The following is a 22,298-nucleotide window of genomic DNA, read 5'->3' as shown; positions in this document are numbered from 1 at the left end:
AACCACAATGGTCGACAGTTGGACAGGAAATAAAGCGAAGATAGAAAGGGAACACCATACCTTCTCATGGCCAGAAGAGTGACAACTGTTAGCTATGCCTCAACTAGTGCCGACAATCAACGACGTGGAGGAAGGAAGCACTACTCTCTGGTGAAAGGGGTGTCGCTCGGGTCCACACGTGAGAGGGAAAGCTAGCTTTAGCCCCTTTGCGTCAATCCTTTTTCTTCGACGACAACATCACCCGGCGACAGATGCTTCCGTAGTGATCAATTGGAAGAAAAGGCGATGAGGCCAGGCAAAGAATCAGGATTTGGGGGAAGGAGCAAAGAAGCTCGGTCAGTGGTGGCTCATAGAATCGACGCGATCCACTTATGGCGTCGGGCGGTGGATCGAAGCTAGGGCACAACCAAACAGAGGATTCAAACGCTCAGCTTCTGGTGAGTTCCTGGTGTCCATGAATAGGAGAGGGGAGAGCATCAGCGGCATCGGCGATTGGAAGGCGCACACTAGGCCGATCGACGCAAGGAGGCAGTGGCGCGATCGGGTTCGAGGAAGAGGAGGCGTGCGTCGGATGGAGGAGGAAGAGGTAAATCGAGATCGGGAATAAGGAAAATGGGACTTAGGGCATCTCAAATCCATCACCAAAACACCAAATTTGGTGTCAATTTGACACCAAATTGCTCCAACCCATACACCAAAACCCATCCCAAATATGGTGATGTGAATTTGCAACACCATATTTGGTGTTGCACTATTCACATCACCATATTTGGTGATGGAGAGATTTTTTTTTTATTATATTATTATAAAATCAAATGTAATTAATTAATAATTATTATTTTCTTTTTCTTTATTTATAGTATAATTAAATGTAATTATTATTTATTATAAATTTAAATTAAGTGCATTTAATAGAATATTTAAATTTTATTATGTATATTTGTAAATATTTAATTTATTAAAATTATTATTTTAATTTTATTTAATATATTTTAATTATAATTACATTTATAAATTATCACTAATTTCATAAACATAATACAATAAAATATTAAAATTTTTGATATGCATAAATATACAATACATTACCCATTACATTGACATACAAAATAAAGATAGTAATGACATTAAATTAAAATATTACTAATACAAACTTAAAAACATAATTAACTAAGCTTAACAAACAAGTACATGGTACAAACTATACTAATAAAGCACACATAAACTTAAAATTACTTTAACAATATTATAATACTAATATTCAGGAAGATCAATCCCCATTCCGCTAAAATAATTATGAAATTGCCCAAAAATATTCGTAGGATTCTGAGATTCTTGATCTTCACCTTGATATTGATTAAGTTGTGATTCTTCTCCCTGTATTTGAGATGTTTGAGATCCTTCTCCTTGATGTGCAGCTGAATGAGATCCTTGTACTTGCATTCTCTTTTGCATAATTCTAATTTGCTCATTGCGAATATATTCACGCATCATCAGGTTAGAGATCGAGTTCAAATCTTTGAATAAAATTTTGGTTTCTTCCTTGTAAAGCATAGTATCTGCCATTTTTGTAGTAGCAGCAGTACTTGCATTCATTGCCTCAACAAGTTGAGCATTAATATTAATTACCTTTGTAATCTGTTCATCATTCTTTTTCTTCATTTTTGCTTTTTTCACCCCTGGAGGTCGTTTAATAGAACTACCACCGCTATCTGAATCAGTGATATTAAGATCAAAAGCAGACACACAAGGAGATGAAGGTGTATGAAATGCTTCCTCGGAGAATTGTTGTTCAGATGAACCAGCATTAGCATTTTGTTGTAGTGATTTCATGGATGCAGTATTCATAGTGTCAGTGCCAAATTTTTCAATATCTTTGAGAATATTCCAGACATGATCAAATTTGAAACCCTTTATGTATTTTGGGTCTTCTGCAAATAACATTTTGGCACAAGTTAACTGCAAGAAAATAATTGAACATCAGTTATGAAGATAATAATATGTATTAATAAATTTAGACTTAGATTTTAAAATTTAGATAGTCTAAAATAAATATGAGCATAGTAACTTACAATATCTTGTTCCGATGCTCCACTAGGATTCAGATGTTCGATTTGTCGAATGCAACCTTTCATTTTGGATACTGAATTTAGCATAAGAAGCATTCTTTTTTGCAAAGATCTTGGCGGTCGGCTATGATGCGCAAAATTTGGATCTGCATGAAACTGTAACGACCCACCTTCTACTACTAAATTATAAGGCCGGACCGTCACATTATGCTGTGCTAAACTATATCCATGACCATCACTAAATCTAGATGCGGAAGCTGTACTAATTAAAACATGGCTAAGCTATTATCATTTCTTTATTCTATGTGTGTTAAGGGGTGTAATCTAACTATTCCTGACATATGTTACATCCCCCATGGTCAAGGAACTAAACTAAGGGTCTACCGGCTGTTATCAGGCCTCCCAATCGATCCACGGATCGATTGGAATGGCTTGATCGGTCCATTGATCGATCCAGGTGGCTACTCTATACAGAACTTAGGTTGGATCGATCCAGTGATCGATTCAGCACGCTACTGTGCTCGGGCAATATTCTGGATCGATCGGCTGATCGATCCAGACTGGCCAATCGATCTAGTGATCGATCCCAGGGCTTACTGTTCGCGACAGAAGGCATCCGGATCGATCGGCTGATCGATCCAGGAGCTTACTGTTCGTGGTACGAACTTCTCAATCGATCGGCTGATCGATTGAGAAGCCTCCAATCGATCAGCCGATCGATTGGGGTTTCTGATTTCGTACCAGAAGTCTGATTTCAGCACTGTTTCGTGCCTCAATCACACATACAAGTTCTAAAATGACTGGTAAACATTCTAACATCACATAATTAATGTTCTAAGCATGGTAGAGTGCATAGTCTACTAGTTCATGGCATTTAAACAAACTGAACGGCAAAACTAAAATAACAAGGTTCCAATAATTAACTTGCTAAAATCCCTAGGATCTTTATTCCAAACTCCAGCTCACACACATCTTCCTCGTTGCATTGACCTCCAGCCTCCGCTAGTCTATTTTTCCTTTACCTTTATCTGCAGTATAAGGAAAAAGTATCTGTAAGCTTGAGAGCTTAGTAAGAAACCATCTACCTCACTAAAACATGCATTCGATGCAATATGCTTTTAAAAGAATGCTATTAAAATCATATGCTGAACTTGAGAAAACATGGCATACTGAAATCACTACACGTGAATACTAAAACATGGCATACAGGTTCATAAGATATGGAAATCAAAACTGATCATAAGACTATCACATGCCTCTATAAGAAAACTAAACAGAGCATGGACTGAACTAAGCTGATACTAAACTAATGCTAGAGTTGTACTACTTTCACATAGCTATTTTGTGAGGTTCTGAAAACTAATTACATAATAAGTGAAAATACATAATCATGCTGCTGATGGGCCCGACAACTGTACTTGCTATGCGCGCATCCCTAACTAGACCCGGGTTTGCAAGTCCCGAATTTAGTAGGGTTACTAGGTTATCTGAACCTAGGGACGACTGTGGGAGCCCAACCCAATGGATATCTAATCCAGTACAGTGCCACTGCTAAAAGTAAAGTACTGAAATAAGCTAATAATTCTTGTCTTGCTTTTACTAGGTTGTCTAAGCTTAGAGGCGACTGTGGGAGCCCACCCATTGGACATCTAGTCCTGTAAAAGCGGTAGCAAGACTCAATTATGCTGTAAAATGCTTCTATTACATTTTAGCTAAGCTATTAAAATGCCTACATTGCATTTGACTGTGCTAAACATTCTATCGAGCACTTGGTGTGCGCTAGTGCACACCCTATGTGTCAAAATTTGCATACGACTAAACTAATGCATAAAAATCATACGAATAGCTACTTATACTGCAGGTGAGGGGTTTCTTACCTCCTATTCAGATTTTCTTACAAATCTAGTCGCTAGTTTTCCGGTGGAGACGCTCTTCTTGACGATCCTCTCGCGTCTACGCGTTCCTCTCGCGGAGGGAAGCGTCCTCATCTCGGAGTCGTCGCCGGGAGGTGCTCCTGGTAGCCTAGGAGATGGAACCCTAGCCTTTTCTTGGTGCGCCGAGAGAAGGAGGAGGAGAGGGAGGGGGCGGCGTGAGGTTAGGGTGAGGAAAAGTCACGAATAAAATCTAATAACTCCTCTTTTAATTTCCTATTTATATTAAGTGGGTAACTCAGCCCAACTTTAATATAAATTTAATTGCCTCCCTTTTCTTTCAGCACGGCCCTGCTGGGTTCACTTGGTTACTGGAGTCCGCTATAAGTCGTAGGATCCAATAGGTCTCGGGTTCAATTCCCGCGTAGGCTATTTTACGATTCCATTTATTTTTGCTACCTCCGCTACTCTAAAAATTCTATAAAAATATCCTAAAATTCCAGAAAAATACTAGGATATTTCTAATAATTATTTTGAGAATTTTCGGGTGTTACAGAAACTCTTTCTCAACTCTTGCCCAGAATTGATCCTTCGATTGGTTAATCCCAATGATTGGCTTTTGTGAAATATGAAGGTAAACATAACATAAGTGTTTATCTTCTTCAAATGAGTATGAAGCTTGTCAGGGGGTTGTACTCATTTTAGTAGAAGAGAAACTCTCACAAAATTGTTGACATACAATGTGTTATACCAATATCTGGTAAGCCATTATATAGTGAAAAAAATGTGAATATAAAATTATGCAAATTTTGATTCAGTGTCATGTCATGCCACATCGTCCTAATTGTATGTGATTTTAAAATATTTTTAAAATATATTTATTCCTGAGTAATTATATAATAAAATTAAAAATAAAAATTATATATATATATATATATATATATATTAATTAGTTGGATATTAAATTTTAAAAAATTTAAAATATCAAATATTAAGAAGTATTCATTTTAAATATAATAATTATCATATAAAAAAATTAATAATAATTATAGAATATTCTAAAGAATATTCCTTTTTGGTGTGATATGGTGATGATGGGTTGGAATTGAAATAGTGTTTGGTGTTGAAATAGCACCATTTTGGTGTGAAAATTGCACCAAATTTGGTGATGTGCATTGGAGATGGTCTTAGGGTTTCCATACTTAGGCTTAAATAATCTAATTTAGGTTAATGAAGTTAATCAACTCCTAACTTAAATAGTTATTTCAAACAAGCTTTCTCATAATTCAATAATTGATCCTCTTAAAATGTGTCATACGGACTCCGTTTAAATCTCAAAAAATTATTATAAATTCTTTAAAAATTCAATAAGGCTATTTCTCTATAATACTTATCATTTAATTGCCGTATCTGACAACATATTTCCTAAATTTCAAAATATTTTAAGTTAGAGTTTAAATTACTTTAAAAATCTTGTTTAGATTTTCTAAACATTGTTTAAAAAACCTTTTACTACTTGAAAAAATCTTACTTAGACTTTCAAAGTGTTTTTAAAAATCCCAGTCATAATTTCCAAAAGGTTTTTGAAAAATATCTTTTTATCTATCCTTAAAAATATTGGTTTTCTAACTTCAAAACATTTTTGAAAATTTTATTTAGAAATCTTCTTACTTGAAAAATCTTGTTTAGAATTTCAAATACCTTTTTAAAAATTTTCTTACTTGAAAATCTTGTTTCAAAATATTTTTTTTTACTTGAAAAATTATGTTATTCAAAATATGTTTTGAAAATCCATTTGATAAACTCATCTTCTATATTCTAAAATATTTTTAAAAAATCTTTAAGTACTTAGAAAAGCTCATTTTGCAAAATCTTTTGAGTATATGTAAACAAACTGTTAGAAAAGGTTGGAAACATTCTTTCTGCTAAATGTTCTCAAAAGTCCCATAATTTTGAAAGTAGTTGTTTTAAAGTGTTCTTTTAAATGTTTTTTCAAAGATTATTTTCATAAATATTTATATTTTAGAAATATTTTTTGAAATCACCATTACTATTTTTTGTGATCTTTTGAAGTTTCCCTATTGATTTTTTTTATGTATGTCAAACCAAAGAGAATAGGTTAAAAGTTAAATTTTTTTTTTTTAAGTTTAAGTATTTTAAAAAACCTCAAGGATATTAAATTCAAGGGGAAAGTTTAATTTGAGGGGGAGTTTTTGAAAATGAATTATATTTTTTTTTCAACTTTGAACTAGGTTGTCATAAATCTAAAAGATAGATATTATTGGTGAAGGGAGTAGCAAATAATTAAACTTGAGTTTTGATGTTGGTAAAGGTTAAAGTTAAATCTTATTGTGATTTAACAGATTAATCAAGTGTATAGGTGGATCAACCAAGAAATGTTAGTGCTGGAACAAAACATTTAATCTAGAGTTTTGATGCCTGACTAAGATTAAAATTAGGCTTGTTGTGATTTAACAAATTAGTGTCTAATGTGTAGGAGCAAGTTACTTGACAAGTGTTGAAGTCCTGGCTGAGAAACAGTTAGTGACTGAGTCCTAGTGGCGATAGACATCTGAAGTCCTGATTGTGAATCAGACAAGAGCTAAATCTTGGTTGGGAACCAAATAAGAAAGTCCTAGTTGGGAGGAAAGTGAATGAAGTTCAAGTAGAGTCACCTAGGAGCTGAAGGCTTGGTGGACAAGTCCAAGTGGAGTAAGCTAGGAGATGAAGTTTGGCGAACAAGTCTAAGTAGAGTAAGCTAAGAGCTGAAACTTAGTAAACAAGTCTAGGTGGAATCAACTAGGAGTCATAGCTTGACAACTCAGTCTAGATGAGTCAATTGGGGGTTGAGCTTGTCAACAAGACCAAGTGCGAGTGACTTTACATTTTATATCTTACTCATTGTGTGTAACAATTGTAGGGAAGCAGTTCAATGAATCCAGGTAACCAAAAGGAGTCTAGGGCGACTGACTGGTGATAACTCTTGGTGAGTAAAGTTGGAGGATCCAGGCAACCGTATCTAGCTCAGGATAACCAGAGCAACTTAATTTCAAGAGACCAGGAGTTGAGATTATTGATAATCTAAGTGAGTCAGGTCAAGATTAGATTTGATTCCTCTCCAAACAACTAGAGAGCTTCCAATCGATCGAGCAACACAATTAATGTTATCTACCAGACAGAAGTTATAGCCATGTCAACACATATACAGACCACCGAGGAGGCTCTAGGAGACTGGAGAAGGGCTATATGAAGAGCATTAAGACAGAGCTTTAAAATCACTCAAACACTCATTCTCTCAATCTCTTGTGCTCATGCTCTAGTACTCTCTTACTTTCTGTGCTGTGATACATTGCTCATGCTTCATTTCTGATCAACAACATCTAAAGTAATATTTCATTTTTTTGTGTGGTCATATTTATTTTTATTATGCTTAATTTTTTAGATTCTTTGTTTGTAATGTGTTCCCACCTCCAAAGACTTTCTAGAAAGAAAATATTAGAAAAAAGAATCATATTTTTATAATTGCTACGTATATCTATATTTCTGATTTAGTTGATTAACTACTTGCATGCTCAATTTTTAGTTATGTCCTTTGCATGCTTACATTGTTTTGCTATACTTGATTGAATTATTTCTAAGTTATTTTTATTTTTGTTGTGCTATTCTATTGATTTAATTATTTCAGGTATTATCTGCTCATAAAATTTGTAACACTATTCATCCCCTCTAGTACTGAGTTTGATCCTATATTTGGTATCAAAGTGGATTGAATTGATAATAACTAGGAAAATTTGGTTAGGTGCATGTCTAGGTTGGATAAGAAGTATCCTACCTGGTACATCTAATCAAATAGAACTAGCAAAAGATAACTCACCTCACTCTAAAATAGTTAGACCAAGATGTTATATTAAAGTTGATTTAACACTAGATTCTTAAGTTAACTTTGTCATAGGAAGTGGTCATTGTTCTTATCAAGAAGACCCCTTACCTCATCACAACTTGAAAGCTAATTTAGGAAACTCTTGCTCAATTAGTCCAAAGCAAAACCTAAATATAACATAGGGTGAACTTTGTGCTTTGAGTTGGAACAAACAATTAAATTGATTAAAACAATCCAAGCTCAATCCAAACCCTAACTATAAGTATATGATGTGTGCATTTCTTGCGTATTTTTTTAGCATTGTTTAGCATACATTTTATAACATTTCATGAGCATATTTTGCATTCTTACATATTCTTTTGTTTGTTTTTCTCTTTTAGTTCGGATAAACTACTCTTTACTTATTTTCATTGATAGAATATGTTTTCAGAGCTAAAATAGAGCAATAAAACCTTAGAATGTGACTTTACTTAGCCTTAGAACAAGTTTTCATTGATAGCATGCTGATGAGGTTATGTGGTATGACTTGACTTACCTTATGGTTGACCAAGATTGATATACTGCCTGATTCCCGTACACGACTCCCTTATCTAACTGGGTGCGCGGGGTACCCGGATGTATGTGAGAATCGCGCATGGAAGTCAGACATCATAACCAGGCTCTATGGTTAACTTCCAATTTGTAATTAATTACATGCTTGCATTAATCTTGCTTATTAATATACAATTAATTATTTGGACTTGTGCTTTGACTTATTATGTCTTGCTTAATTCTCCTCTTAATCCATTTTTGATGTATGAAAAAGGAGAGAAAGAAAAACAAGGGTTAGTTAAAGTCAAGTTCAAACCCAAATTTTAAATTATTTTCAAAAGTTTAAAACTTCCCAATATAGAACTTCCAAAATCTTTATATGATTAAGGGGGAGTTATGAGTTAAATTAATATATTCAGGTATGATTACACTTATCATTTATTATTATCATACATTGAATATAAACTTAAAAAAATTATTTTTATTATATTTAACTAACTTTAACTTAGTTTTTATATTATCAAAAAGGGAGAGATTGTTGATGATGAGAGCACAACATTGAATCTAAAATTTTGATATATGTCTAAGGTTAAAGTTAGGTTTGTTGAAATCTAACTAGTTGGTATCAAGTATGCATGAGAAGGTTACTTGGAAGTGATGAAGTTCTGGTTGGAAACCAATCAGTGATTAAGTCCTAGTAGATCTAGGCAACTGAAATCCTAATTGGGAATCAAGTGTTATATTTGAGAGTATACTAAGACAGTCACCTTAGATATTATATTATTTATTAAATAAATAAAATTACTTATTTGAGTGTACATTCTATATATATATGATATTGATCTTAAACTCAATTAATGTTGTCCACAATACAATGCTTAACATGAGTGAAATTGTAATTGAATCATAATTAGTGGGTATCTCTCCATTGTAATTATGTACGTATTGAAATATTCCCTAGTCGATGAATTGATGAGATTGAACATCATCAGTTTTGTAAGACTAGCATATGTTATGCTCCTTGGTTTATCCAAGCAGTCGATCCTTATTGGCTGAAAACATTGGGATGCTGACAATTAATATATAGATGCTGGTTAAGAGTAGCCAATTTATTAAATGTGACCTACTATGAGACTTCATGTGGTTCTTTATATATCGATAAAGATCTCATTGTAACTCGAGTGAAAATTTCCTTAGATTTGAAGTAAACATTTGATACATTGTCCTGTGGTACACATTTTATATTTATATATGGATCTTGTTATGCTGTTCATGATATTGTCATGTTTAGTGTCATGCATCATCTAGCATGATTGCATGCTATGCGATAGTCTGCTCCATTATTGTCGAGAACATCGCCAGTTACATGTATCCGTACACACCACCACTCATGGGTTAGTGGTAGATCAGACAGGTGTGTGACAGTTCTGCTGTTTGGCTCCGTTGGTCTGGTGACTCAGCGTGGTAGCCGGCAGACGGTTCTGCTATGTTTGGCTCCGCTGGTTTAGTGTAGCAGCGTGGTAGCCGACAGGCGGTTGGACTCTGTTTGGCTTCGTTGGTCCGCTCATGGGTAGTGTGACGCAGCATGGTAGCCGACAGATATTCCTCCCTGTCATCGTGTACCAGGAGATGAGAGCATTGTGCTCCCCCATTTATGATTTGTGATAGGAGGACAGGTGTACTCCGACAGCATCCCATCCACTCGGTCACTCATCAGGAATAGTGACGTCAGAGTGCATGGTTGTCACAGCCCTACCCACTCGGTCTCACCATTATGTGTGAGATGGTTGACTGGCGTCAGGGGTGATCATGTCATTGGCATCATATGCATTGATGTATTTATTGCTTGTGCTTGCTGCATTTATTTGCTGCATTTGGTTGGATGCATATGTTTGACATGCATACAGGACTTATGACACACTCGGTTTGACGATCCTTTTGTTCTGGATAGGAGTTCCTGGTGAGTACAGCTTCCACAGTTACCTTTCAGTTTTGTATTTTTCCTACATATGATTAGGAAGATGTATTCCATGTTTATTGCTGTTAGATATATCTTACTAGGCATGTCTATTGGTATTCGCTGAGTTGTTGAACTCACCCCCCGTGGACACTATCTTTTTCAGGTACTAAGTTGTTTATGGAGTCGCTTGGAGTATCCTACTTGCCGGTCCCCATGTCACATCAGAAGACCTGTCTCCATTTTTTCTTTATTTGTATTTTGGTAGATGAATGTGTGTATTTGGCTTTGTGTTCCGATTTTGTTTCCGGAGTGTTATGTTGTTGTGTGGTGTAAGCCTAGTCGGCTAGTAGTGTTTTGTTTTGTTTTGTATGGACTTGTCTTTATATTTTTCCGTTGTGTTGGTTTTGATTACAACCGAGTGGGATGATAAAAATATATATAACTGTGTCGTTGTTGTTATATTTGTCCAGCCGTGTAGGCTGAGATTATTAACTGCGTGGTTGTGTATATATTCCAGCCGCATATGGCTGATGTATATTATGTCTGTAGAAATGCTTCAGATTGTCACCCGTACAGGGGAAGTGCTGCCGAAATTTCTTCGGACAGAGACTCCCCCGGGGCATGACAATTTAGTGGTATCAGAGCAGGTATACGATACTTGCTATGTGTTCTGGATTTTCGAGATTTATCTGATACCAATTTATTTGGTATCAGAGCACGGTACGAGTTTTATATCCCATGTTTTGTATTTCGTGTTTTAGTTTTCTTGATGTGACTTTTCGAGTTTTGGGACCTGGCAGCAGCAGCACATCTCCAAGCTATAGGAGGTATGTTAGTATACTGTTATTCTACCTTTTTGTTAGTATATGCACCGTTGACTATTACAGTTTATGACATGTATTAGAATTCTTTATTAGTACCTGTCGAGTTGATATAGCATATATTTTATGTGTTAGGTAAACCCCTGATCATAGTCGACTTTAATAGAGATCGAGGATTACAGTCTTTGGTGATTTTCCATATCATATCACCAGTAGTTTTAACTTCTGTTACTACTAGTTGGTTAGGAGATCGAGGCGCATACCAGCCTCTGTTATTATTAGCTGTGTAGTGGATAGTACCTACATATTCATGTTGACTTAGCCAGTAGTATACCATTTTATCTTAGTTAATTTCATTAGTAGATAATTGATCTACTCTTGTTAGATCGGTCAGTAGAAGTTTGATTTACCATAGTTGCTTGAAGAGGATTAATATAATCTTGATCAGTTAGTAGATGACCGATTTAGTTTTGTTGGTCCGATCAGTAGAGGACCATCATACTCTATTTTATAGAGATGCTGATTTTTGGGTTATTCGTGCTTAGTTGGATATTTGGAGCACATTTGAGTACAGGGCTTGTACTGACGTGGAAAAGACTGAATTAGCCATATATCATTGTCGGCTTGGTCAGTCTATAGAGGATCGATGTATCCTATTCTATGGGTACTTTAATTTTTAGACTTTATATACCTAGTTGGATAACTTATATGTAGCATGGGAAATATCAGGTTGATTGGATGTTGATTCTGCATATCTATGTAGTGTGTACATATGATTATTATGCGTTGTAGGAGTGTTATGATGGACGGTCTAAATGCATGTAGTGGGTGTATACTTTTCCAGTTATGATTGAGGTGGATTTCTAGTAGATTATACCCAAGTGGTCTGATTGGTTATTGGAGGTATTTTGTCGATTAAATCTATGTTGTGAAATGTGCACAGGTGTTTGAGTGTTTTATTGGAGGTATCTTATCGATTTAATCTAAGTTGTGATATGTGCAGATGTGTTCGGTGTAATATTCAAGGTACTTGTTCATTATATGATTGTTCTGAGTGTACACTCGTGTCGATTATGATTTGTTGGAAGTATTACGTTGATTATACTTTTGACATAGGTGTATATATGTAATGTGAGTGTTGTTTAAGGTGTATTGTCGATTATACCTATATTGATATATGCACACGGGTTCAGTATGCATTGTTGGAGGTATCACAATGATTTATACCTATGTTGTGAGTATGTTTGGTGTATACTGATTGGAGGTGTAAAATACCGGAAATAGGCGAATATTAATAAGGGATTTTTCTGGAATTTTTGGAAATTTTTAGGGAATTTTTCGGAGCTCGTACGGATGAGTTGACGGGGATAAAAACGGGGCCCAGAAAAGCCTGTTTAGGCTACCCCATTTAAGTGAGGAAAAGTTGATTTTCCTTTTCCTTTTTAAATTCTTTTTCTTTATCTTCCTCGCCGAAAACCCCTCTCCCACGCGAGTCGACCCGTGCCCGAGCCTCGCCCCGCGCCCGATTGCTCCGAGCCCTAACCGCCAGCCGCAGTAGTTTTCCGCATCTCCCTCGCGTGCGTAAGGCCGAGCCCTCCTCTTTTATCTCCTCCATTTTTTATTTTGTTTTCCTGCCGAGCCGCACACCTGATGCCAGCGCGCACGCCTTCTTCTTCTTCTTCTTCTCTGCGCCCTAGCCGCCGGCGATGCACGGAGCAGCACCGCACACCCCGGTGCCCTAGCGCCGATCACCGCGCAGCGTTCTTTCTTTCTCTGCCCTTGCCCAGTCGACCCGTGACCCTCTCCGGCCGATTCGGCCAGTACTCCGGTGCCCTAGGTTGGGTTCATCCGGCCGATTTCCTCCTCCCTCGGCTCGCGACATCGCCGTCCTTCTATGAGTCCTAGTCCTTCCTCTACGTGCTGCTGCCTTTGTGCCCTAGTATCAGTGACCGATCCTTAATTTCATTACTCTCTGATTTCCAGCAATCTTGAAGGTAAGGGTTTAAGGTTTGGTGTTTGGTTTTGTGCTTTGATTCGTGTTGTGTTGTGAGCAGCATTTGTGTTGGGTAGAAGATCATGCTAGTTACGTATAGTGATCTGTAATTGTAGGTTCATTGCGCTGGTTGAGGATCGGGGTTCCAACAGCAACTACACTTTCCAACAGTAACCATCCTTAGCCGTGGAGCTACAGTTGCTGTGAGGTTGAGGTAAGGGACAGAGAATTTGTTTCTCTTATTGTAGCATACACATAATTGAAGCTAGGAAAGGATAAAAATGAATAGTTCAGAAATTTATTAAGTTTAAGTTTAAGTTGTTATGTGAAAATGGATTAGGTGTGGAATTGGTTTGATGGTATGATTAGGGTTAAGGTAAATTAACCCTAGTTAATTGTTGGATTTATGTTAGCTTCTCGTGGATTTGATTTAGCTATTTTATCTATATGAAATTAGCTAAACCTGGAAACTATAAAGATTACAGGACCTTGACGCGAGACGAGTATCTCAGAGTCAGATTGGACCTTTCTATTTTCGGAGGCGGGTACTTTTGACTTTTTATCTTTGATATGCTTAGCAATGAAATTAACATGTTGCATTAATTGTGTTTCTTATCTGTTTCGGTTAATCACTACCCAAATCTTGGTACATGCTTGATTGATTGATTGGTTTGCATCTCATGTATATTTTACCTGTTTATACATGCTTATAGGGTTAGTGATATACCATGCTTTACCATGTTCAGGACCTAGGTTTTATACCTTCTGTGTACCTTTGGATTGTTTTGATTCGTTGACCTATGATGCATTTTTATATACATGTGGATTAGGTCAGGATATTTTGTGGTTAGTGCCATGCACCATTTGCATGATTGCATGCTGTGTGATAGTCCGCTCCATTATTGTTGAGCACATCGCCAGTTACATGGATCTGCACACACCACCACTCATGGGTTAGTGGTCGATTCAGGCTGAGTGTGTTGCAGCAGGGACTCTGTTAAGCACCGTTGGTCCGCTCATGGGTAGTGTGACACAACGTGTTATCCGGCAGAGATTCCTCCCCGTCTTTGAGTACCGGGAGATGAGAGCATTGCGCTCCCCCATTTATGATTTGGGGTAGGAGGATAGGTGTACTCCGACAGCATCCCGTCCACTCGGTCACTCATCAGGAGTAGTGACGATAGAGTGCACGGTTGTCACAACCCTACCCACTCGGCCTCACTATTGTGTGTGAGATGATCGACTGGCGTCAGGGGTGACTAGGACGCATCATTGGCATCATATGCATGATGCATTTATTGCTTGTGTTTGTGTTTGCTGCATTTATATGCTGCATATTGTTTGGATACCTATGTTTGACATGCATACAGGATTCCTATACCACTCGGACTGTTTGTCCTTATACTCAGGTCCTGGTTAGTACAGTTCCTCCCTGTTTACTTCAGATGCATATTTTTATCTTTCTTATATCAGGAGACTGTACGCATGATTAGTGTTAGGTGTTATTTCTTTACTTTGCATATCAATTGTACCTGCTGAGTGTTGGACTCACCCCGCCTCCAATGTTGTTATTTTCAGGTTGATGCTGTCCGGAGGGAGTTCCAGTTGCTAGTTCTCACTGCACATAGTGCTAGATCCCTGCAGACCTCGAGGATTTATTTACCATTTGGTTTGGTTTTTTTTATTTGCTTATGTGTGTACTTGGTTATTTGGATACTTGGACATCGTATGTTTTTCTTTTGATATTGATGGATGTTCTATTCGATATGTTTTTACTACATGCCTGCCTGGACGGCAGAAGAGGTGAGTTTCGTCGGATTTGAGTTTTACGAGTGTAGTGGAGTAGGGTGGATTTCGAGTCAGTGTAGTATTGTGATGTTACTATTATAAACTGCGTGGTGAATGTTTTTATTTATTGTTATTATTCCAGCCGCCTGTGGCTGAGGTATATGAGATGTAGAAAAGTTTCAGATTGTCCACCGTACAGGGGAGATGCTGCCGAAATTTTTCTCGGACAGGGACTCCTCTGGGCCGTGACAATTTTGTGGTATCAGAGCACAGGTATACGATCTTTTGTTTTCGTATTTTTGATGTTTGGGATAACCTGATACCAATTTATTTACTTGGTATCAGAGCGCCAAGTTTGGCGATACTTGTTGGATTTTTGTATTTTGGATTTTCGAGATTTATCTGATACCAATTTATTGGTATCAGAGCAGGTTATGGATACCTACTTTTGGTGTTCTGGATTTTTGGATGTCTATTTCAGTTTGTACGGATTTTCGTTATGGTTATGTTTTGGACTTCCGTTTCGGATTTATATGGACTTCCGGCGATTTTCTCGTTCGGAATTTTGAGGTCAGAAGTTGGGGACTGGACAGCGATGGAACATCTACAGACGACAAATAGGTATGATGTTTATTTTATGATAGTTAGGACATCTATTAGCACTTTATCTTTATTACCTATCTGGTTGTTGTAGCCATATTACATGCGATGGGTTAGCCACTGATCTTAGTCGACCCTAATAGAGATCAAGGATTATAGTCTCTGGTGATTTTTCATATCATACCATCAGTAGTTTTAGCTTCTGTTACTACTATTAGGAGATGGAGGCACATATCAGCCTCTGCTATTGTTAGCTGGCTTATGGATGATACCTACATATTCCTGTTGACTTAGCCAGTATAGTTTTTATACTCATATCTTTTGGATATTAAGGTACCCGATACGATGAAAATTGGTCATTGGGGAGTTAGCAAGTTTGATCATTGTTGAGAATGGTTTGAGGTTGAGGGATATTGTGAGATCAGATATTGTGATATGTTGATTTCTAATGGTTTGTGAGAGTAAATGTTATGTGGTTGTCTGATGATCTATTACTGGATATTTGTTTTGATGGTGACATAGTGAGTGTCAACTATTTTGATGATCTATTATTTGGGTTGTCATTGATGGTGACATAGTGAGTGTCATGTATGATATTCACAGGTTTGATGATTATAGTTGGTGATCAGATTATAAATCGGGTGTAATATTTGAGGTATCTTGTTTATTATATGATTGTTTTGAGAGAATACTCATGTCGATTATGATTTGTTGGAAGTATTACGTTGATTATACTCTTGGCATAGGTGTACATATGTCATGTGTGTTGTTGAGGTGTATTGATGATTATACCTATGTTGATATATGCACACGAGTTTGATAGGTATTGTTGGAGGTATCACACTGATTTATACCTGTGCTATGAGTGTGTTTGGTGCGTACAAATTGGAGGATTATGTCGATTATACATATGTTGTGTGTGCATGTGTACCAGGTGTATGGTGGGTAGCATCATGATGATTCTACCTATGTTGAATGTAGAATGCTGAGTGTCTACATTATGTTATTAGTTGTATAACCCTGTCAACTAATTCTCCTATTAGTGGGTGACTAACCCACTAGGATGATGATAGAGTTGACTATGAATTTGATTTGTTTACTAGGTTGTTTATACCTTTGGCCGCCCACAGTGATATGTGGTTGAGTGATCTCGTGCAGCCTCTAGTTGGATAGTTAGGTGCCTTGGACACTTATGGATCGTTTGTGGTGGAGCGGAGTTCCCACATATACATATTTCAGATTGCTTGTAGCGGAGCATTGCTCCCATATCTATTGCAGATACATGTTATAGATTATTTGTAGTGGAGTGTTACTCCTACATATTGAGGATTTCTTGTGGTAGAGCGTTGCTCCCACATATGTGGTATTTTCTGTGATGGAGCGTTGCTCTCACACTGGAGGATTTATTATTTGGTGATTTATATCGTTGGTGATCAGATCTGTTTATTGTCGAGGATCTTATGGATTGGGAATGTCTGTGATACGGACATTATGTGTATTGATTTTACCATTAGGGCTTGCGGAGTCTTAGATGTTTTCATGGACTAGATGATTTGGGTATCCCTAGGATATTGGATCAGAATTCGTTATCATTATTGACGACGTGGTGTTTTATTCCTGATCTGAGGTGTATCACGCACATCATCTTTGCATAGTTCTAGAGATGTTTCGATGGAAACGTCTAGATGTGAAGATCAGTAGTGCGTATTTTGATTATCTTCTATGAGATGTTTGAGACACACGGTCACCAGTAGGAGTATACCATGGTTTCACAGGGGATTGAAGTTGTTACCGTTGGGAGTAGGGTTGATTTCGAGTCAGGGTATTATCTTTCTGTTTACTTATATAAACTGCGTGGTGATGGTTTATTTTGTTGTTATTATTCCAACCGCATGTGGCTGAGGTATTTAGTGCTTGTAGAAAAGTTTCAGATTGTCCACCGTACAGGGGAGATGCTGCCGAAATTTTCTCGGACAGGGACTCCTCTGGAGCGTGACAGGAGGATTATGTCGATCATACATATGTTGTGTGTGCACGTGTGCTAGGTGTATGGTTGGTAGTATCATGATGATTCTACCTATGTTGAATGTAGAATGTGGAGTGTCTACATTATGTTATTGGTTGTATTACTCTGTCAACTAATTCTCCTATTAGTGGGTGACTGACCCACTAGGATGATGATAGAGTTGACTATGGATTTGATATGCTTACTAGGTTGTTATACCCTAGGCTACACACAGTGATCTATGGTAGAGAGATCTCGTGCAGTCTCTAGCTGGATAGTTAGGTGCCTTGGGCACTTATGTATTGGTTGTGGTGGAGTGTTGCTCCCACACATGTTATGGATTGTCTGTGGTGGAGCGTTGCTCCCACATATGGAGGATTTCTTGTGGTAGAGCGTTGCTCCCACATATGTGGTATTTCGTGTGATGGAGCGTTGCTCTCACACTGGAGGATCTATTCTTTGGTGATTTTATATCGTTGGTGATCATATCTGTTTATTGTCGAGGATCTTATGATTAGGAATGAGTGAGATACAGACATTATGTGTCTTGGTTTTACTATTAGGGCTTGCGGTGCCCTAGATGTTATCATGGACTCGATGATTTGGGTATCACTAGGATGTTTGGATTGGTTTCTATTATCTTTGTTGATGATGTGGTGATCTATTTCTGATCCGAGGTGGGTCACGTACACCATCTTCGCATAGTTCTAGAGATGTTTCGACGGAAACATCTATATGTGAAGATCAGTAGTGCGTATTTTGGTTGTCTTCTGTGAGATGTTTGAGACACACGGGCACCAGTAGGAATATACCGTGGTTCCACAGGAGATAGAGGTTGTTACTAGTTAGGAGTTACCATAGTCTATACATGAGACTCACAACTCCCTTTGTCGAGCTAGTTATTACCGGACGCTCGTTGGGGGTTTTTCCACGCGTTGCTATGCCACTGACACGCCTGACCAGGAAAGGCGTGAAGTTTACGTGGTTCGAGGACTACGAGACTAGCTTCCAGGAGCTGAAGCGGAGATTAGTGTCGGCTCCGGTTTTGGTTTTACCCTCTGGAGAGGATGGATTCGTGCTCTATACCGGCGCATCTCTTCAGGGTTTGGGCGCTGTTCTGATGCAGCACGATAGGGTAGTCTCCCATGTTTCTTGACAGTTGAAGGAGTATGAAAAGAACTACCCAGTACATGACTTGTGGCTGATCGCCATTATTTTTGCCTTGAAGATTTGGCAGCATTACCTGTACGGTGTTACATTTGAGATTCTCACTGACCATAAGAGTCTCAAATATCTGTTCACTTAGAAAGAAACTTAATCTCCGACTGAGGAGATGGATGGAATTCCTGAAGGATTACGATTGTACCATTAGCTATCACCTGGGGAAAAGCTAATGTGGTTGCCGATGCACTTAGCCAGAAGTCTAGAGGGACTTTGGCTTGCCATCGAGTTGTGGTTACAGACTTGATTCAGGGTTTCTTCGGGTTAGACCTTGAAGAGCAGGGACAGACAGAGCAGGGTATCCTTGTTACCATGGTTGCTCAGTCGTCGATCAGGACGAGGATCTGAGAGACCCAGGCTGGTGATCAGCATTTGCAGTTTATTGGCAACCAGGTAGCTTCCGGACAGCAGACTGAATTGACACGAGACGAGCAGGGTATTGTATACTTCCGAGGTAGATTATGCGTACCTCAGGCTCACCCGGTCTTACATGAGATACTTCAGGAGGCTCATCGCTCTCGATTTGTGGTCCACCCAGGCGGGACCGCATGTATCGAGATTGGAGGCGTTCCTACTGGTGAAACGGTATGAAGAAAGGCATCGCATAATTTGTAGCGAGAGGTCTTGTCTATCAGCAGGTGAAGGCAGAGCACCAAATACCTGCCGGATTATTTTAGCGGATTTCTATTCCTGAGTGGAAATGGGAACATATTACCATGGACTTTGTGGTGAGTCTGCCTAGGACATGATGAGGCTATGACGCGATTTGGGTAATCGTTGATCGATTAACCAAATCCGTGCATTTATTAGCGATCTAGAAGACTAATTCCCTGGATCGATTGTCAGATCTGTATTGCCGAGAGATCATTAGATCACGTGGTGTTCCGTTGACTATTATTTCGGATAGAGACCCCCGGTTCACGTCTCGTTTTTGACAGAGTCTGCAGCAGGCCTTGGGCACGCAGCTCTGTTTCAGTACAACTTTCCATCCGCAGACAGATGGACAGTTAGAGCGGACCATTCAGACTCTAGAGGACTTGCTGAGGTCTTGTGTATTGGATTTTGGAGGCAGTTGGGAGGACCATTTGCCATTGGTAGAGTTTGCCTACAACAACGATTTGCATTTGGCTATCCAGATGGTACCGTTTGAAGCGTTGTATGGTAGGCCTTGTCGAACACCCACCCTCTGGGATGAGGTTGGGGAGGCTCAGTTGTTGGGACCTCATAGAGCTCAGTATGAGGCAGAGTTGGTCCGTACTATCAGACGGAGGGTGTCAGAGTCGCAAGACTGCCAGAAGGGTTATGCTGATCGGAGACGCATACCCTTGGAGTTCTCTACACCCGACACATGTGCTGACAGATGTACCAGTTTCCCTTTGACGTCACTTATGAGGAGGTTCCGGTACGGATTCTGGACTGGAAAGAGCGTCAGCTGCGGAACAAGACTATTCTATTGGTTAAAGTCGAATGATAGCATCATTCGGACAAGGAGGCTACTTGGGAGCTCGAAGATACGATCCAAGCTCGATACCCCCACCTTTTCACTTGAGGTATGTGAGTTATTTTCTGTTCATCATTTATACTTTCTATCTATTGTTAATACTTGCTGATGGTAGATAACGAAATTTGGGGACCAAATTTTTATTAGTGGGGGAGAATGTAAAATACCGAAAAATGATGAATAATGATAAGGGAATTTTCTGGAATTTTTAGAATTTTTTCTGGAATTTTTCGGAGACCGTATGGACGAGTTTACGGGGATAAAAATGGGGTATGGGAAAGTCTGTTTAGGCAACCCCATTTAAACGAGGAAAGTTGCATTTTTCTTTTTACTTTTATTTTCTTTTTCTTTTAATTTTCTTCTCCTTCCCCTGTGACCTTACTCGAGCCTCGCCCGCGTCCTCTTCTTTTCCCCTGCCGAACTCATCTTGCCCTAACCGCACGTGCCCGCGGCGATTCCTCCTCCCTGAGCATACAAATCTCCACTGCCACTTCTTCTTCTCGCTTCTCCTTGTTGCATTTGCCTCCGCTGCTGAGATCAGGATGCACCGTTCATCCTTGTGAGCCGACTTCGACCGTCGGCCCTACTCATCCCCGACGCCTTCTTTGCTCGAGTGTATCTCGGGCGATCCACCTTTCCTGTGCCTAGCTTCCTTCGACGCCGACCCTACTCCGCCCGACGCCGCGGCCTCCTCTGCACTCTCTCACTCCGACTTTTTCAGTCCGAGCAGTGGGGTTGGGAGCTAGTGTTGGTGGTTGTCGGAGATTGTGATATTACAAACAGTTTCAACTCTGTTGCCACTGCCAACCTCCGCCAACCTTTTCTTTCTCCCTCGCGATTCCACAGCCGTCACTGCTGACAACCTCAAACAGGCTGACTTTGTTGCCTCCGTCGACCACAAGACTCTGGCAACAATTTACTCCGACAGAGAGAAAATAGCTAGCAAGGTGAGCAGTTCTATTTCCGTGTGATTTTCGGCCTTGGTACTCAATAGATCTTTATATGGATTACAAAATCCAATCTATAGTACTATAGTCTCGTTGAATTCTAAATAGCAGATGCTGATTTAGGGGTTCTCGACCTAGAAGGCAGTAGCTTCAATTGATACTGGCCAGAACTTTTGACGGCAACTCCTCCTGTCGAGAGTCTACAGAGATGCCACTAGTTTAGGGTAAGTGGGGTTGTGAATCTATATGGATGCTTGGATTTGCTTAGTAGGTGATGGAATTAATTAATTGATGATTCATGAATAAACCTAGGATTAAGGTTAGTTTGGGGGATACTAACCAGATTAGGGATTTTATTTAGCTTGTAATTAACTAAATATATTATGTGGTTACAGGACTTTGATTCGAGACGGTGTCTCGACGAGGGATCTATTTCGGATTGGACCTTTCTATTGGAGGCGGGTACCTCTTGACTTATCTTTTATGATATTGTCAATTGGATATGCATAGTATTTTATAGCTACAAGCAATGATCATGATTGCCTTTGGTATGTCACGGTTTGATACTCATAGCATGTTCTGTTTTGTCGCTTGTTATGTATCCATGTTTATACTTCGTGATTATTGTCATGAGTACCTTAGTTCCTAGAGTAAGTGACATACCATGTTTTACTGAGTTTAGGACTAGATTCTGGATTTTTATTATCTGGCATGTGTACCTATATTTTTATATCATATCTGATCTGTGTACCTAGACCCTTTTGCTTTGATCCATGTATATTGTTGGTACATATTTTATGGAGGTGGATATGTTCAGGACCTAGGGTTTATTTGATATCCTATCTGATCTGTGTACCTTTCATTTGATGCATTGTCCTGTGGTACACATTTTATATTTATATACGGATCTTGTTATGCTGTTCATGATATTGCCATGTTTAGTGTCATGCATTATCTAGCATGATTGCATGCTGTGCGATAGTCTGCTCTATTATTGTCGAGCACATCGCCAGTTACATGTATCCGTACACACCACCACTCATGGGTTAGTGGTAGATCAGACAGGTGTGTGACAGTTCTGCTGTTTGGCTCCGTTGGTCTGGTGACTCAA

General features: G+C 38.7%; 1 protein-coding gene across 1 annotated transcript in view; it reads right to left on the bottom strand.

The window, feature by feature from the left end:
* Positions 1-1,254: 1,254 nt before the first annotated feature.
* LOC122043644 overlaps positions 1,255-22,298 on the bottom strand; it is a 63,237-nt gene continuing 42,193 nt past the window's right edge. Inside the window, exon 2 of the mRNA XM_042604250.1 lies at positions 1,255-1,959. Coding sequence (XP_042460184.1) covers positions 1,255-1,959 — 705 coding nt within the window. The remainder of the gene's footprint in view (positions 1,960-22,298) is intronic.

This window comes from Zingiber officinale, chromosome 2A (assembly GCF_018446385.1).
Source record: "Zingiber officinale cultivar Zhangliang chromosome 2A, Zo_v1.1, whole genome shotgun sequence".
NCBI lineage: Eukaryota > Viridiplantae > Streptophyta > Magnoliopsida > Zingiberales > Zingiberaceae > Zingiber > Zingiber officinale.
Note: the sequence above shows the minus strand (reverse complement) of the source record. Positions and strands in the feature narration are given on the sequence as shown.